Genomic DNA, 19487 nt, shown 5'->3' with positions numbered 1-19487 from the left:
ATCAGCACTAATTTATGTTGTTTATGCTGTTTGCCTTTTTGTTTTGTGAGATGTTTCCAAGCAGTGTCATGCTGTGGAATGTGGCCCCAGTATAAATGAGGTGATTCATGATACAATCCAGAATATTAGTGAGTGTTTCTGTTGTAGAATAAGTCTTATTGTAATCTTTTTTTTCCTGCCAGTTCAGTAATATGTGACCCTTTGCACTGAGCCCTCAAATGCAGCAAAAGGCAAATCATTAAGGTTTCACAAAACACAAGTTTAATCTTAAATAGACTTCAGTACTTATCAAATCTTAAGTTGCAGAAAAAACCTCTGGAAGATAACAGTATAATATGTGATTCCTGAACACTTCCTGGTATAGGTTGGTCCACTTAAATTTGAGCCACTTAAAATTTGGTCCACTTAATATGACCTATAGGCCTTGCTCTGTATGGGTATGTAATTTAACTGTAACAGTAACAATCAGAAAGGAAAGTAATTATAGGCCAGCTAACATGGAACCTATCAGAGTTTAAAAGATTGATCTTATGGAAGGCCATCTTACGATGTAATATAAAAATACTGTCTGCTAAATGTCACTTTAAAAATAACATCTATTTTTAAAGTGTCATCCAAACTGAATACAAATTGAAATCTGGACTAAGATCCTACAGATTGTTGACAGTTTGGTGGTTCTTTTTTGATCAGAGTCAGTGATCTGGGATAAAGGGCTAAAATGGTGAGATGGCTAGGTTAATCTTCCAGTTTCAGTTGATCCTTCCTGAGTCAGGCTGAATTGAAAGCAAAATACTGGGAAGCACACAGTGAGCTATACTGACTACCAACTTCAAAGGTATTGACATAAAAGGAGAAGGACTTGAAAAGAGGAGAACTGTCAGTGAATAACTAGCAGCAAGAAAAAACCCAACAGGCATCTGAAGGGGACACAGACAATTTGAGCATTGCTTTCTCAATCATCATTTTCTCCCTAGTGGAACCAGTATCATCTCTGTTGACTCTCTGTGAGGTAATTCCAGCAAACATTAATATTTTAAACCCCAAAACTTTGTATTTTTTCAGAAATCCTCCTCCTACTTTGCTACATCCTGAAAAATGGTGCAGAGGATTCAACCATTTCATTTCACAGTGAGTTTTATTTTCTTTTAAAAACAGCTTATTCAGCAAGGCCTACGTGTGTCAATCTGAAAACAGAATCTGTCTATGGAGTTGTTGCTTTTGCAGGTTTTTAACTTCAGTTTTCTTTCCATAGACTCTAGACTATGCTTCACTTTTTGAAAGCTATACAGCAGTTTGATCTTCTCATGTAATTTGCTTCACAGCTTCTCTGAACTCCTTAGTTGATTTGCTTCTTGACTTTGATGGACCTGGGACAGGTTTATATATATACCTGATTTCCTTGATGGTTTTGCAGTGAAATTTTGTGTCAAGAAGAAAAAAGTGTTAGTGAAAATGACTGCTGGTCAATATAAAATAAGAATTTGAAAGACAAGAAAGAAAAGAGTTGCCTTTTACCACTTTGCTAATACTCAGTAGGTTGTATACCCAATATATGTAATTGAGCACCAGTTATGCTCTTCCAGTGGAGGTAGTAGAACATTCCTCCAGAGCAGATTGACCCTAGTTCTGTTTCTCCATAATGCATGTCCTTGTTTGCACAGTAGTGCACATTGTGATCTATAGCAGAATCAGTGTTTAATTACAAAAGACACTGGGTGGTGGATGAATTCCATTCTATTATAGAGAAACATTTTTACAGTATTTGTGCTCTGTAGCCTATATTCTGGGGGACTCTAGCACTTCTGGGTTATATTCCACTTGTACTTTAGAGAGTCAGTGCAGCTGGTAAATAAGATTACATTCCTTTCTCAGAAACATTGTGCATTAACCTTCAACATAGTTATACAGGTTTTTCTTACTTGGTATCTTCCTTTTTAGAAGTCCCTGCTGAGCTTGAGAACAATACAAAAAACTAAACATTTCTTAATGTTTGTTTAGTCCTTTAGTTCAGCATGCATTGTTCCTAAAAGAAGTCAAATGTTAGTACTTTATGGCTATACTTGTTTTTAATCTTGTCCTTTGGGTTCTTGATATCTTCAAGGTGTATATTTTTAATCACGTTGATTTTTAATTACTTTTGCTTAATTACTTCCTCTCACCAGCAACATCTGCAGGTTCTCAAATCTTGCTTTTCATTTTTACAGTAATATGCACAATGAAGTAAGGACGTATGCTCATATGCAGTCTCTTAACATGGAGAAATGTAACAATTGTAATAAATATGCTGGGTTTATAGCTACCTTTAAGAGAACACTGAAATGGAATTCTCTGTGACATTGCTTCATTCTTGGGCATGTGTTGGTGAAATTGTTATGATGCAGAGGTTACAAGATGTTTTTATGGAGGCTTGGATTTACATTAGTGGATTTTCTAAAAAAAATTAAATAATGAAACATTGGATCATATAACTGCAAACCTTTTAGCTATTACTGATAATTGGCTCATTTATATGCATTTGTTATGCATTTGTTGATGCCCACCTTGTGACAGCTTAGTTATGATAAATTAAAAGCAGTGATTGTATAAACTCCATACTGCCTTTTATCCATATGTTAGGACCTTGCCTAATGTTTCTGTCACCCTTGTGATGAGTGGCTAGCTTTCGAATAATTTCATTATCTATCTCCTTCCTGATGGCCAACATAATTTGCATAACAAGCTTATCTGGGTCAAGTTGTGGGCCAGACCTGTGTACTGACAAAAACCGAGCATGCAGCTTTGGCTAAGCATACTTTTGACTTCAGTTCTGTTTACACAATAATTTTATTTATGCCAAGATTGCCAAACCTGGTCATTGTAGCTTTTTTCACCCCACATTCTCATCCTTTGAAATGCCATTGTCTCAAGAGGCATTTTTGTTGTAAGTGTTCTCTCACGTATTATAGTGACTTACAATATGCCTGAGCTGCAAGTTTCAATGTACTTTTGTAGGTAACTCTTTAAACTGTTAAAATAGTAATAATGTATTTTTCAGAAATGAAGTCTGTATTTTTAACTATGATTCTGCTGCCCCAAGAGATATGATTTTGCAGGAGCATTTTAAAGTCAGATACATATTTACAAAATCTGAATGGAGAAAGGGTCAAGATAGTTCTTAGCTTGGTGAATTTATGTTTCTATTCCCAGCATTGTTGACCTTGACTTGACATGAAGACTGTATTGTGTTGTCCTCATAAGGATTTTTACAATGAGATAGCTAATCTAAGTTAGATACTTTGTTTTAAAAAAATACAGACAAGACACAATTTCAGCCAAGTCATCTCTGGCAGCAGCCTAATTTTGTATTTGGTATCTACTGAGATACACGCAGCACATACATACTTGTAGAAGGTCAGTAAAATTCTATGTATGCCTGTTTATCTGTACTACTGTAATTGTCCATGAAGAACTTGGCTGCTCTGCTCATAATGTGAGAAAATTAATTATCTGTTTATTTTACCTACATATTAATAGGGTTTACCATTCCTATAAGGCCATGTAAACAACCACATCAGTTGTTGGAGGATTGGCTCCTAAAAGTAATATACTTTTACCTATGTTTATTTCTATGCTGAAATAAAATAGAAGTCATGCCCATGAATGTTTATGAAGCCTTTTTTTTTTTTTTGATAGCTACAGCATAGATGACATTGATCTCTTAAGATAACAATTTGTGTCCACCACTATTTTAGACACAGGGCTTCAGAATTCGTTCATAAAATAATACAGGCTATATTTTAAAATTAATAAAAAAAATACCTATTCACTGAAATTATCTCACATACTGCAAATAATTTTTTTGGCAGTTTAAGCCTTGACTGATCTCCAGGGGTAGATAGAAGAGTTAATATGTTCTTGGAGCAGAAGGATACAATAACCTTTATTTACATTACATCACAAAATGGTAATTTTAATTAAAATGAGCAATGGTATCTCCAGGGACAGACATTCTCCTTTTAAATTTATTTAACCAATGATTAGCTATTATGGTTCTTTGAATTAATTAGTCATTCTTGAGCTGGAGGGAATTAAAGAATTAAGAAATTCAGGAAGTACTAAAGCTAAAATGTGAAGTTACAGGATTTATGGTCACATTTATCACTAGAAAGTAACTTTTATTTTAGCAATGACATTGCAAATACAATACAAATATAATTTTTAGTCTTGATAAACTCAATTTTTTTGTACTCAATTTAAACACAGCCTTGCAAGCTGAATTTCAGTGATGAGTCTACATTCAGATTTATTCAATTAATAGATCATCGAGATTATATAGGTTTTAAGTGCTCCATTTAGATTTAACTTCTCTGAATGCAGATCAAATTTTTTCACAATTTAAGCAATTGTTTAGTGACATTCTGTTCATGTTACATAAAGAATATTTTACTGTTTCTGTCACTGAGAACATGATATGTGTTTGACATAACTCATTAATTTCATAGTATCTAAGAAGACAAAGAGGTTTGCAAATGTCAGAAAGATACAGATTGTGATGTGTAAGGTTATCACCAAATCTGTAAATTTTTGCATTTTATTCATTGATGTAGACTCTGAGAATCTGTCTACAGATGAACTTGAAATACTAAATTGTGGTACCTGACAAAAGATCTCCACCACTTTTGAGTATTGCATGAGATGTTTTTATACAGATGAATGGGCATATATAATGGATTCAATGATCTTCAGCTTTCTAATGAGCAGTTGTAGTAAAAACCTGCAATTTTAGGTAGAGGTGAGAAACTCCCATGCAGGTTTGAAGTTCTGACCCTGTAAAGAATCGTGCTAGATTTTACAAATGTGATGGTATCAAGATCTTTCATTCAGTGAAGTATACTGTTGAGTTCCTTACCATTAGTGATAAGCACTCATTCTTCCTGTGGTTCCCATGGTTTGTGGGTTTATTGGCTTGCTATTCTCAATTGTAAACACTAACAGTAGTAAGTATAGTGCAGTGAGAAAGATATGTATCCGTGGTGGAGTGGCAAGTCTATTTGGGAAACATTAGCGGTTCTAGGATGCTGCATAGATTATAGTATCAGAGAGAGCACGTGAAATAATTGTCTGATGAGACAAAGTTTCCTTACTCCCTTCTTCAAGCTCCTATTGTCATTAAATGCCAGTATTTCCGTTTCTCAAGTAGTCTCTCCCTATTGCTTTTTCACTGGGATGTTTTTTAAGCTTAATTCAAAGCTTAGATGCTTCTGGAGCTCTAACGTTATTACCATTTTTTGGAAGGATAGCCTTTTGTAATAGCTAATGTTTGCCATCTATCTCTCTGCTTTACTTGAAAGGAAATGTAAAGGCAGGATGTTACCACCTGTTGTTACTACATGGTTTTCACTCCCATAATATTTGGTAAAAGTGAAGGCTGAGCATGGCAGAAGACTGAGGACAGTAAGACAGAAGTGGTAGGCATGAACACTAAGATGCAGGGTGGGAAGGAAGGAAGATGGCAGGAGCAAAGAGAAGTGAAATATGTCTGTGCTGATCTTGTAGTAGTTTGTTTTTAGGGGCGGACTTACTCCTTCTAGTTAAATTATTCTAGTTCTCAAAGAAAGGATGTGTTCTAGATGATCCAGGTTTGTTTGGAATGCATTTTTGATGGTATGAAAGGCAGAAGTATGCAAATAGGAAAGCAGTAAAAATTGGAGTTGCAAAAAATATAAAACAAATAATAATCCAGTATTTCTGCCTGATAATAGTACCTTTGCACCGGACTGATGAAGCAACAGTAGAATAGTAATGCTTTATTCCTGTCAGTAGATTTTTAAGTCATCTGTACTTGTAGAATAGAGACAAGAGTTCAATTCCTTCTTTTACAACTGAAGAAACTGAGACAAAGGGTATCTTTTTCAAAGTCACTCAATAATCAAGAGCAGAGCTGGGAATGAAGCCGTCCAGCATACTTTTAGATTAGGGGAAGCTCCAGGAAGCACAGACACGCCTGCTGTCCTTCTGTGGGCCATGAGGTACGGGTCAGGTCTGGCACACAGTAATGGGAAGAATGTTGTTAGTGCCTGTGGACTCCCAACTAGTAGAACTAACCTGATCTCAGCTGCCCAGGTGTTTATGAATTACTTCAGATGAAGACATCATAGCGTGGCTGCATTTGGGGTTTCACAGCAGAGGGCATCGAGCAGTCAGCTTAATGGTGTGTGAGTGAGTAACTTCCCAGCTGCTCTGTGATTATGGCATAGTGGATCTACAATTGCCTTTTTAGTGGCTGTCCTTATTTACTGGAAGATAGGAAAGAATGCACTAAACACCAAGGGAGAGAAAAATATCTCTGTCCTTAGCTGCCTTTCCAGCTATGACATAAGATGTGAAAGAAATAGTCAGTAGCAGACTACGCTTTCCTTATCTCTTACCTTCTGCCTCAAATCAGGGTCTGCTGTAGTGTCAAAGGGGGATGGATGCCTAAAGGGAGAACGTTTGGTACAAATGCAAAACATACTGTTTCTAATAAAAAGCTTCAGCTGTAAAAGGTTCTGAAGGCTATTTGTGTTCCTGGGTCTTCAAAGACAGGCCAAAGAAATAGAGCAGACCCATTCCTGATAAAAGGCTAGGAACCCCTCAATTTTGTCATACAATAAATAAATGTATTTGGTGTTTTTCAGATGCTCCCTAGAATTGTTCTGACTGAATTTCTCTTGTCTCTGGTAAAATTCTAAGGGTTTCAACATGAGCAAAGTCTGATACATTCTAAGAGCTGCAAGAAGTGCCACTCCATAGCATTTGCATTGTTTGTTCTCTAAAACATGTATATGAGCCAGAATAAATTGTTGTGTCTACTTAGCCCAAAGGAGGCTGGGAAACCTGTTGTAATTTTTGAAGCTTTAGAGGAGGTAAAGCTATTTACTAGACTTAATTTTACAATTTCAGTGTGAGTGAACCTTTGTTAGGTTTCAGATGTGTGCTCTAAATTACACTGTATGGTGCTTGATGTTAAAAGTTAAACTTAAAGAAGATTTATTAAGAAAACAGGTGCTGGTGACATTTCAGTGTTAGAGTATTTCTCTCATTGTTAGGGAAGATTAGTAATTTACAGCATTTGCTACCAAAAGGCAGATCAATAAAGATATAAATGTGTTCTGACTATCGGAATTTATATTATGCATGTGATGATTGAGTACTTTGTCATAAATTCAGTCTTTCATCCTGATATCTGATTGTAGCAGAAGGAACAGTAAAATCCTTGTTATTTATCATGGGATGCTGTTTCAAGACAGGAGGCGTATTTAACCTATATACATACCCTTAGTGCTCAGCATTTGCTTTTTCCAAAGGGGAAATTATATATAGTTCTGAAGATAAGGATATTTGTATCCTATATGTCCTGTTGAATTAGGACTGAAAACGGAAATGCTGTTGGCAAAGCTGTCACAGTTTTTTAGTTAATTTTTGCAAACAGGTGACCTGCAGCAGTGGGGGATGGGCAGGCCTGGGAATGGGAAGCAAGGAGGCTTCAGGGAAGCAGGCACATCCCTGCATCATTATTGCAAACGTAAGTCATGAAATGTCTTTTCTTCTCCACCTTTCTGCTGCATGTGACTGACCAGTGTCTGCCACAGCTACGTGTGGTACAGAGGTAGGAGGAACAGAGTGACGGATAGGAACAGAGCATTTTAACCACTTAAAAACAATCTCAGAGATTGTTATTTTTCCTTCCTTGACTGGAAGGTTTCTGACCAAATGTACCTGGCCTAGATGATCTTGCTTGTCAGTGTCTGTTCCTCCATTTCTCTAAGCAGGGGGGTCAACCCAGTTGGGGTCATGCTCTTGATTTCATTACTCTTCCACTGTGAAACAATCTGCTGATGGAAGTAGCCAGGAAAGTATGCGGAAGAAAAAATAAAAATCTCAGAATCTAGAGACCTCCTTATCTCTGCTTGATGAGAGGATCAAGAGAATATCACCTTACTCTTTCTCCTCTCCATCTGGGAAATCTCTGTTCTAGATTCCCCAGCAGAGCCGTCTCCACCTTTGGGGGCAAGCTGGTAACTGTTTTTTCTGAGATTGGAGGAGAGTATCTCAGCACCTCAGGATGACCTGAAGTCCTGTGCAAGACCCTGGAAAGCTCTTCTGTCCCAATAGGAGAGTCCTGGAAATATTCCTCACTGCTAGGCAGCAGGTACTGTCTAAGTAGTGAAGTATTTGGGGGGCAGGGGGAGTGGTGTAGAGTTGTGTGAGGAGCAGGTGATGGGGAGAGCAGCCTGGTGGGCCAGGCAGTGGCAGAGAGATAGGGACTAGAGGAGTGGCAATGAGGACTTTATCTAACCATTTGTTAAACAGATTGGAGACTTTTTAAGTCTCTTGCCCAGAGGCTGAGGTGTGGATTCCCCAGCTCAAATACAGAGTCTGATATACAGTCATAATTTCTTCCAAATAATAACCTATGCATCTTCTGTGCATGTAGATGATAAACGGTGACTAGATGTCTAGTTGGATATTTGGTTTATGAGACAAAATAAGTTCCAGCAATCCACTGCCAGCAGATGAGAAATCATCAGAAAATGTGGCATACACAAAATGTAATAATTGAAGAAAACAAAATACTGGAGATAGATCATAATGTAACTAAGCTATAAGGGCTGGAGCTGCTTGGTTTCTTTATTTTTAAAGAAAGTACTTGCGGCCAAATAGATCATAATAGATCTGATGAAAGAGAACTTCTGAAAGAAATAACTGCTGCTGCTCTGCTTAGGTTTGTCTGCAGTAGTGAATGATGTTAGTAATTGTTTTCTATTTCTGAACACACAGGAGACTTAGGCCACCATTGCAGTTCTTATGAAATCTATTTCTTTCCATTTATTCATTAGTAAATATTAGCTCATGAATACTGATAAATATCTCTCCTTTTCAGTCATCTGATTTGCTACTTGCAAAATGGCAGTTTACATTGTTGAGATGTAGCAATTCCAACAATGTTATCATCCAAGTGCAAGCAGCCAGTGCATTTTTAGAGGCTGTCTCAGACGGGTCTGTGTATATGGGAGCCTGCTCTTATCCCCTGCTAATAAATGCTTCATCTTTGCCTGTAATTGTGGCAAAATGGAAATGGTGCTTAGGAGCCTGGCTGTGAGATTGCAGCAAATGGCTGCAACCTATGTTTAATGTAGTGACACTAATGAATTCTGAGAATTAATTTTCAGCTAAGAAAGCATGATAGAACATACTAGAATTTCAAATTAGGTAATGGATTGACTTTCATCAAGGCAAACATGTACAGCGTTTGTTTCCTTTTCAATCTCTACTTACTTAACCTTCCCATTATTTTAGATCCAAAAAGTAGCAGACCAAATATGATCATATTTTTATCATACCTTATATGAAACCCATCTTCTAGTAGATTTGCTAGTCAATTTGCTCAATGAAAGGCAGTCTCACTACGTTGGGTTTTTTGTTTTGCTGTTGTTTTGGGTTTTTCTTTGTTTGTTTTTTTCTTTGGGGTTTTTTTTTTCTTTGGTTTTTTTTTCCTTTGGGGTTTTTTTTTTTTTTTTTTTTTTTTTTTTTTTTTTTTTTTTTTTTTTTTGTTTGGGGTGTTTTTTTTGTTTTAATAATTTCCATGGGCCAAACAAATTGGCTTAATTTGCAGGTGCAGCACATTTGTTAGTTTTATATGTAATTGCAGCATGGTTGATGTTTGACAGTGCCTAAGCTAACTGTCCAAATTGGTCTTAAAGGAATGCTCAAATGAGCACCTGAAGATATTTTAGTTTTCTCCTTTCCTCAGAAGCAAATGTTTCAGTGATATGACTTCTTAATATTGTTTTTTACTTGCACAACGCACACACTGATTCTGTTGGCTGCATTGAATAAGAATATTTTCTGATAAGTGTCATGATAAAAGCTGTTTTGTTACTGTACTATTCCTCTTTCAAATGTTAATATTGCTGGATTTTTGTGTATTACTTCTTGATTTCTTTTTTTCTGGCCTTTACATGGAATACATCTCCTTACTGAATGTACTGGCAACTTTGGCCTCAGGCACCCATATGATTAACTTTTTCACACGTTATAGTTCTATTTCAGGGTGCAGGTCAGTAGAAAACACTGTGATAATGCTCACCTTCATGCCGGCTTTAGCATTGTAAGAGCTGATATTCTATATTAAATTATTTTTTTCTGAGGAGCAGTATGGCGTCAATACTGCTTCCGGTGTAGGAGATGATGCCTTACTGAACACCTGCAGTGACCTGGCAGTCTGATGCATCATTTTTCACTAGCCCATAGGTAGTGGCCCAAAAATTGTTACTTTACAGGTAACACTGACTAAGAACAGCAGCAGCATGCATTCAGTGTGGCACCAGAAGCAACACAGTTGAAATGACAGTGTGTAGAAGCAGAATATGTAAATATACTTCAGAATACTAATAGGTCTTGTCTACATACAGAGGAATTAGTACAAAGGAATATGCACCAAGAGGAGAAAAATAAGGACTATCTTTTCATTTTCATATGACGGCTCTCCATCCTGCACTCCGTTGCAGCAGACCTGGTGATACACCAAATTGGCACTGAGTATCTGAGTATGCACTGAGCCCGCAGTACCTACTGTGACTAAGCTGCGAGCGGGTTACTGGCACTTGAAACATAATAACGAGTAATTTCTGCAAGTGACTGTGTTGACACTTCTGCTGTTTCAGAGCAAAAGGAGAGTGTATATGCCATACACACTTCAATTCCCTATGGCCTGCCTGGTCTTTCTGCTGCTGTGTTCCTAATGTGCTAGGAACTTGCCGTTTAACTTGATGAATTAAACCAACTTCAGTGGAGATGTACATTTTCCTGTCAGTCTCTTCCCTGAACTGGAGTAGAAGTACTCCAGACATGAATTTAAGCAGCTGTCCCTCACCCTTGCATGGCTGTTAGTTACTAGCTCTCTGCTGTGTTGTGGCATCTCACTAACCATCTGAAAGGGCTCTGTTCTTCCAATATAGGCACAAACTTTTGGCACAATAGTAGGTGTGCTCTGTCTGAGCTTGGAACAGCCTGATCACAGAATCATGTGGATGTGTCTTGTGCCATTAGCTTGGTCATCTTACAAATTCATGAAGTTTTATTTGTGTTTCAAGTGAAATCCTAAGTGACCACAGATTGCAAAAACATCCTACTACCAGAGAATGAAGGCTGCATATAGAAGAAACAATATATAACCTTTGATAGTTGCAAAGCAGAAGAATAGCATGCATGCAAAGTGAATAGTCAGCAGGGGATTGGCAGGAGTATGCAAGAGAAGCAAAGGTAGTCCTAAAGTGGTCTTCAAGACTGCCTCCCTGGCAGAACTTACTTATGCTCATTAAAACACCTGCCAGACCTAAACAGCTAGCATTTCAGGCACGTAATAAAGAAGCTAAGAACTTTTTTCCCTAAAATGTTTTCCTTCTGTCTCTTCTTGTCGGGCTTCCTTAATGAATGCAGTATCCTGGACATTTGGATGTTTCACCTATGAGCCATCTATATGGAAAAATTTCTCTTGCAACTTCTGGATCTTGTCCGTAGAGTGTCTTTGGAGGTGCATTGCTCCAGAGCTCAGACTAGAATTCATATTAATAACTACATACCATCAGGTAAAATATTTGTATGTTCTTCACACTTTAGTAAACACAAGATATTCTGTAGTAAACACAATATATTCTGTCTGGAACTACCAGATTTCTTGAAGAGAATCCATTTAAACTTTAATGTTATTATCTGAAAAGCAACTGCCATGACATTAGGGCCTGTTGCGATAGGACAAGGGTTAATGGTTTTAAACTAGAAGAGGGTAGATTCAGACTAGGTATAAGGAAGAAATTTTTACACTGAGGGTGGTGAAACACTAGAACAGGTTGCCCAGAGAGGTGGTAGGTGCCTCATCCCTGGAAACACTCAAGGTCAGGTTGGACAGGGCTCTGAGCAACCTGATCTAGTTGAAGATGCCCCTGCTCACAGCAAGGGGATTGGACTAGATGACCTTTAGAGGTCCTTACCAACCCAAACTATTCAATGATTCTATGATTCTGTGACACAGCTTCACTTGGATTCAGTTATATTACTGAAAAATTCCTGATGTAATCAAATTTAACAAGAAAATTTATATATTAACAATATAGCATAAACACTATAAATTTGTAATTATTGTTAGAATGGTAAAAATCATGAGTTGCATGAGCTTTTCTGACTGAAATCTCCACTTCAGATACTTGCCATCAATCTGTGATTTTGTATACTACACAGTTTTTTGTTGGTTTGGTTCTTTTTCCTCTGCCTTCCTGATTAATGTTATCTTTCTTTTCAATGCTTTTTTCCTTTCTCTCTGGAAACATATAAATTTAACCAGGATTGGCATAGACCATATTGACTGTGTGGGTGTATTGACTTCTAAAAACCATGGATCACAAAATGAAAGGGGGGGGGGGGGGGGGGGGGAGGAGACGACACACGACACACAGTTGTCAGAACCTGTTGAAGGCTAATGATGGATCTCTTCATGGGGAGAAGGACAGTTATAGCCCTGCGCTCAGAGGGATGGAAATAAAGCTGGTTCTGATACTTTAGTCTTTCTATCAGGAGGCTACAGTTCTAGCCTACAGCAAAATTCACCAAAATAGTTATAAAACTGGTAGCACATTTTACAGACTGTCTTTTCTGGACCAGATGTACCAAGAAGAGGTTGGGAAAATGGTTTTCAGGAATCTAAAGTATAAAAGTTATGTTCAAAGATATTTCAGGATCATTTTAAGACCAGACTTTAGGCTTCAGTAAAGTATTTGAGGTGAGACTAAACTCTTAATTATTTTGCTAATGTGTTTGGTAGTATTTGAAATCAATTAATGTGTATGGTGGGTTTTTTTTTTAAGATGTAGTTTAAATTTTGCAAATTGATACTGATAGAATATAGATTATTCTAAAAGGTATTAAAGTTTCATTGAACTTTTGGCTAAAAAGATAATCTTTATTTGTGATATTTGGCCCTGCTAAGGAAGTACTTTAGGTGTATTGCTTAATATCAGCAAATATGAGATGTAATTGTAAAGTATGTAATACGAATGCATCTCATCAAATAAACTCATCTTGGGCTGTAATTCATTGCAATGATAGGTGCTAGAAGGGAGATATATACTGAATTGCAGCATTTCTTTTTCACATTCTCAAATAATGTCAATATTATTATTTGAGCAAGATAAAAAATTACATTAATATAAAGAATTAGAGGGTACTTTACAGCAGTCTAATCCTGTTAGATCCTTCTTCTGTTTGGACTATTATTTCAGCTTTATTGTACAGAAAAGAATTAAACTTTAACGATGCCTTCCTCAGTTTTAAATCGTGATTGTATAAATTAGCATGATACTTTATTTTATGCTAATTTAATAGGATTTATCTCTTTACTCATTACTAGATCACCTGTTCCTATCACAAACAGAACTTTGATACTCTGGCTAGCATTTAATTCTGACTCATTCATTTCTCTTCCAGTCTGAATTATGTAGGTCTGCAGAATTTTCTGTGATTCTTATGCTGGCATTTATCATTGCAATATAGAAGATCTACCTAAAACATTCATTTTAAAAACAAAACAAAGCTCTATATCAAATTGTTCTGACTAGTGTTCTATCACAGGTTTCACTTGTGGTTTTTAATAGGCTATATACTACAGTTCCTAGTCAAAGTCTCATTGGAGAATAGGTAGAAAATTAAAGTGAATGAAGTATTGCCTATTCAGCTTAGGTTATGTTTAATGTATATTAACTGTACAGCACTTACAAGATATGATGCCATTTTTTCATAGTAAGCTAGTTACAGTTAAAAAGAGAGATTAAATAAGCTCAAATTCATAGCCTTTGTACTAGTATACTTGTAGGGTGAATTCACTTAGTTAAGTATTTTATGCCAGATTTATTCCAGTGTAGAGAAGGAGTCTTGTTGCATACTGAGGAACTCAAATTTGTGGAAAAAGAAACTACTGTATAATAATAGCCACACAGTAAGCCGACTCAAATCATGCTGTAATGAAATAACATCATTGCCTGAGACCAGTATTTCTCTGTCACAGGTGTCTTATAAAGGATTTTGAAGAGCGTCCTTCAGTCACTCACCTGTTGGAGCATCCATTTATTAAACAAGTACATGGTAAAGATATGTCTCTGCAAAAACAGCTGGCTGAGCTCATCCAAGAACAACAGCAGCTAGGTTCCATAGCCAAAACAAGGTACAGTACAATATACGTGCTGCAGCCCTCCTTCCCCACACTAATCCTGGAAGCACAAGTTGAAACTTTGAATGCACAGACATTTAGTGTTCCAAATGATCATATTAATGCATTGACTAGCAGTGTTATTAGCAGTAAATGCTGTATGCCATGTGAATGCAAGAGACATGTTTTCCCATTCACACTTTTTAAAGCTAATTTGATCAGCCGTAATGCAACCTTCTCCTTAGCCTTCTTTCTCCCACTGAACTCCTGCTATATGTTCACTTCTGGATCAGTCACAGAGATGCTAATAATTCCAGAATGTTCTGGTTTGTTGAAATACATATTGGCATGATGAAAAATTATATCATATTTTAGTAGCAGATCTTTAAAAATACAACTGTGAATAATGAAGTAACTACTAGAAAAGGTTCAGAACAGAACACTTTAAAGTTTGCTGTTTGATTAGATACTATTAGTAAGAAGGCTATTCAGTACTTAAAATAATTGTTTTGTCTGTAGTTTAATAGTAACTGCTATTTTTCATTCAGCCTAGTAATTAATTCTAAAATGTGCTTAAAAAGCAATAAATGTTTATCAGCAGCAGAGGGATTTTTTTTACTTTTGAGGCTGATTGTAAATATGTCTTAGTTTAGTTGTTGTCCAGAGGGTGGCAGAATTTCACTGTTTCAAAAGAGAATTAAATGCAAATGAACACACCTTCCCAAGCTCAGCAATCATTCTGTAATAAGAAATTTGTCTAGAGTGAGATAAGCTTTGGCCCATTATTATAAACAAACACCTACTAATGTTGATGAAGAAAATTAAATGTCATAAGTCATAAACATGTATATACTTATATGCCATAAGACTCTGTAGCTTAAATGCTAAAAGCCCAAACAAAAATGTACAAGTTAAAATAAAGGAGTAGCCATAAGAACAGTTTCAAGGTGAAGTTGACTTCTGTGGGTTTGTTGGTTTTTCTTTTCTGGAAAAATATACCAGGAACTGCTTACTGTGGGTGAGGGAGCTATGCCAGTGTTATACTAGAAGTTTCTGCTTATCTAGCCTCCTAAGCAGACCTCCTCCATGTAATACCTCACAGATCAGATTGCCTACAGCTGTGGGTTGGCTGGCCCAAAAGGTATCAGAGTTTTCGCAGCTGTTGACCAAATAGAAGATATAGGCAGAGTAAAATGATCCTTGTGCTAAGAGAAGCTCTGAAATGGATGCTTCATGGTATTCCAATACATTCTTCTGGGATCTATCTCATAATGTGGAGTGAGAAGGAAACAAGACCAAGACAGCATTTCTTTCCTCAAGCCTTTCCATATATTGACTGGGAGTGCTGTGACAGACAAGCTTCTGCACCTTATGCATGACTGGAATGTAGGAAGGATTTTGCTTCCCCGCACCCCCAGTATGAATCAGTGCTCACCTAAGGGAGTTTAACACTTTGTCCATCCTGTCACCACCTAACCAATCTTAAATATTTTGTTTGCCAAGGGTGATTATTTGCAACTTGTGTGCAGTAGTACCTGCAGATTGCAGTGGTATAGGGGACTCTATTGCAATGGGTTTAGCCCTAATCTTGTCCTCCCTACCAGTCTAAGTTCTATTATTGTCCCTGCTGCCCCCAAATTTACTTGGCCAACTAATCCAAGGTTCCCTGTCCCAGGTTATCTGACCCATCTTTCCCATCAATCTCCATTCACTGTTCCTTCTGTTTGTCCTTAAGACTTTGTTCTATTGTTAGAGTCACCTTCTTGTGTCTTCTTCCTCTACCACTCCAATAGCTTCTGTTTCTAATCTCCACCTTCTTCAGCAAGTCCTAGTACAGGTGGTTCTATTTTTCCAGCCATTTCTCTGTTCTTGGTGTTTCTCCTCACCTGATAATGTAGCTTGCAGCCCTCTTGTTCTTTCATATAACTGAATTCACCTTTCCCAGGTCCATTATAGTTTCTCTTCTACTCTTAAAGCTCTACTGTCAGCAGACTCTTTGTACCCATCTTGTTCTTTCCTGGACTCTTGGTTTGCTTTTAGCCATGCCCCTGAATTAGGTGGCTGCTGCTTCTGCTAGTGAATGATAAGAGGGGAGACATGATTAGGCTGCTGGAGAAATAGTCATCTTTACCTTCACTTTGAAGCCTATGGGCCTTGCTATTGGCTTCACTTTGAAGCCAATGAGCCTAACTGCTATTAAAGAATGTCTTTCTGATTGTTGTGGCATTATACTATGGTATCCTTACTTGTTCTTTGAAGCTGAGAGCATGCTCAGCGATTTAAAAAATTTAGTGATCATTTACCATTGAAATCTACAACATTGTTCAGAATGATGAAGTGCTGATTTTCCAAAGATTTGAAACTTGATCAAATTGGTACAAACTTTAATGAGATTGCAAAAGCATATCCCTGCAAAATATCAAGTCTGTGGGCCAGACAGTTAATACTGGACTACAAACATAAGATTATTACAAGAGAACCAACCACCAGGACCATCTAATTATAATTTTCCCCAGAGGATAGACATAGTCTCATAGTAGTAAAGAGCTTGGCTCTGTAATAGGGAGATAGTACCCCCTAGGAAAATTGGTACCAATTAAAAGTCTTTAAAAACTCTGTAATGTGTTTATAAAATAATTTTCAATACAGAATCTGACATGCAGAAGGACACTTGACCAGATGGTACTGTAAAAAAATTTACTGGCATTCATTTGTGGTGATCTTTAGAAGTCATCCGAATGTATAGTCACCACTTCAAAGTAAATAGGCCAATTAAAACCCCCATTGAGTAAAACCTTTCTATTATACCATTGGATATATGTGCATGCTTTTTCTGTTTATTGATGTGCCTACGACAGGTACAATGAAATGTGCCTTAATTCCCTGGTGTTCAGAGATAAAGAAAAGTAGATGCCCTTTTTTAAGAGTACAGCAACACTACAGATCAATCATTTAAAAGATAAGTAAAAGAAGATGTTCTCAGAGCACAGGCTGAAAATTTCCAGGAACTGGAAAATCATCAGGATGCTGGTGTTAACAGCACTTCTACTGTGAGGGAACCCAGGGAGTCACTGGTGATGACAACTGATGAGGAGGTATCTGGGTTTTGTCTCATTTGAAAGTCTTCTAGCATCAGTGCTTTGCATTTGCATCTTTTGATTCTTTATTGACTCAACACCTATGTTTTTTTCAATAGGATTCTCTTTCCAATTGAGCCATGCCAGTTTTGCTTATTTTGGGACATCACTTAAGGTCATTGTGCCTGAGAGCAAGCCTGCAGACTAGAAGGTCACTACTGATTTAGAGGGTATGATGGAGAGATGTGGAGGGCTGATCTAACAGTTCACCGCTACTGAAAAGGAGAGAGCTGGCTTCTTTTTCTCATTTTCCCACAGCTCCCAGGAACAATCTCGTGGTGCTGTTTTTATTGCAGCTCCAGTGATTGTCAAAACCTCCTGAGCTAGAACTTCTAAAGTAAGAGGGAAAAAAACCTAAGCCAGCAGAAACACACAGATAATTTTCTACTCTGTTAGTGATTGCAGAGGGGTGCCTCAACTGATGTAGCTGAAGTAAAGGAAGAATACTTTGCATGACTGAGAATAACGGGGAGAGGGGTAGAAAGAAGCAAGCTGTCCCCTTTTGGCAGGATCATCTGGGTTGACCTCTGGAGCCACAGACTGAAACATCTCCTTAATTCAGTTTCTTTCATTCTTCATTTATAAAGTTTTTTGTGTGCAGTATAGGTAGGCTTAACTTCAGCACAGTTCTTCATACCTCTGAACTGAAGGGGCACTTCATTGTCCTTGCTGAGCTCAAAGGAGCCTACTAAGGCACACATTTGTTGCTGTCATCAGTTTGTTGCTGACAAACATATTGTCACTTTGCCATGAGATAACTTACTAGAGAGCTTTATACTCTATTATTTCCTTTAGGTTAGAAATGAATAACAAAAGGGTTATGCTAGCAAAAGATGACTTTTAAAATGAAAAATGGCATTAGCAATTGCTACTGCTTTTTTTACTGAAAAAGATGCTTTTTGAAACTTTTTCACCAGCTTTATTTTTCCCTAAATTATTTTCATCAGTGAGATGCAGATATCTCCTATCCTTATGCAAATAGGTGTTTTCAGTTTCAGAAAACCCAGCCAGGATACCTCTCTTTCCACACTTGTAATGAGGAGGAAGATTCTTTTTTCATCTGTTGGCATCTTTCATCTGTTGAAATCCTTGAGTTTTGCCATGGTCTTGAGTGAAGTTGAAATTTCAGCATCAGCACTCCACTCCTGCATTGCCTGTTTCTTATAGTATCATGGGGAAAAACTTTGTGAGAAAGTCCAGTGTCATGGCTGCATAAGGATGAGCTCTGAGTATTATCTTTATCTCTTCTCCCTATCCCTTTTGTAAGCTATCAGTTAACTGGGCATATGTTTTGTCTGGTTTCTAACAGTACCAGGGCATAAATGCTAATTAACAACAATATACTTTTCATTAGCAGCTTTGCCATAGAAGCAGTTATATGAAGTTTATTTTAAGAAATGTATTCGGTGTTAAATAGTCCACTAGTTCTATTTTTGTAAAAGTTCTTTTATCCTTTAAAAATAGAGGTCAGTACATCAGAACATTGCTTCACATATATTTGTTCCAGCAATGCTGAATTTTGCTTTCCCGTCTGTTCTAAAGTCAAATACATCATTACTTTTTAACACATGGATACTGATTTGTAGTTCATCTCAGGAGTCAGAGCAGTCTTATTCCCATCAATATATAGCTACCTTTAGGCAGGAAGCATTTCTTAAAATCAGAAAGGATGCTGTCACAGGCTCTCACTCAGTTTTTTTGTTTTTTTTTCTTTTTTTTCGCTTTACCAATCCTGTACTCGCACAAGGACAGTAAAATGCTTTCAGGTTATTCAGATAGTGTCCTCGTGCATAATAACATTGTGAGAACAAGAAATGTAATTAATTCCTAAAGACTTGTACCTCATGTAGCATTAAAGTGAACTGGAAAAAAGTAGGAATGTAAGTTACAATAAGGTGTGGACAACAGAACTTGCAAACATTGGTCAGGAATGATAAGCAGAGTTATAAAAACATTCTTGGTAAAGTAATAATAACTGAGTGTTGATAAAGACTTTGTGGCTAATTCTGTATTCTCTAAGAAAGGTACACAAGTCGAGTTGGCAGTAATCTTGCTGTATTTCAGGGATAAGTTCTTCAAGATAGAGATTCATGCAATTATGTGTCAGTAAAATACCAAGAATGTTTAGGCAC

The 19487-nt window shown here is 37.1% G+C and overlaps 1 protein-coding gene across 17 annotated transcripts in view; it reads left to right on the top strand.

Annotated features, from left to right (window-relative positions):
- The window catches only part of MYO3B (myosin IIIB), a 213629-nt gene that overhangs the window by 78771 nt on the left and 115371 nt on the right, over positions 1-19487 (top strand). For 16 of the 17 annotated variants that reach the window (XR_003924029.1, XR_005932734.1, XR_003924030.1 and 13 more), the window contains 2 exons: positions 1063-1128; positions 14078-14233. Coding sequence is in view for 13 of the 17 variants with exons in the window: in XM_030018870.1 (XP_029874730.1) it covers positions 1063-1128; positions 14078-14233 (222 nt within the window). In the remaining 4 variants the exon portion in view is untranslated. The remainder of the gene's footprint in view (positions 1-1062; positions 1129-14077; positions 14234-19487) is intronic. The other variant, XM_030018878.1, reaches the window with a different exon arrangement.

Source organism: Aquila chrysaetos, chromosome 6 (assembly GCF_900496995.4).
Source record: "Aquila chrysaetos chrysaetos chromosome 6, bAquChr1.4, whole genome shotgun sequence".
In the NCBI taxonomy this organism is placed as follows: domain Eukaryota; kingdom Metazoa; phylum Chordata; class Aves; order Accipitriformes; family Accipitridae; genus Aquila; species Aquila chrysaetos.
The sequence above is the reverse complement of the archived record's forward strand: the minus strand, read 5'-3'. Positions and strand labels throughout refer to the sequence as shown.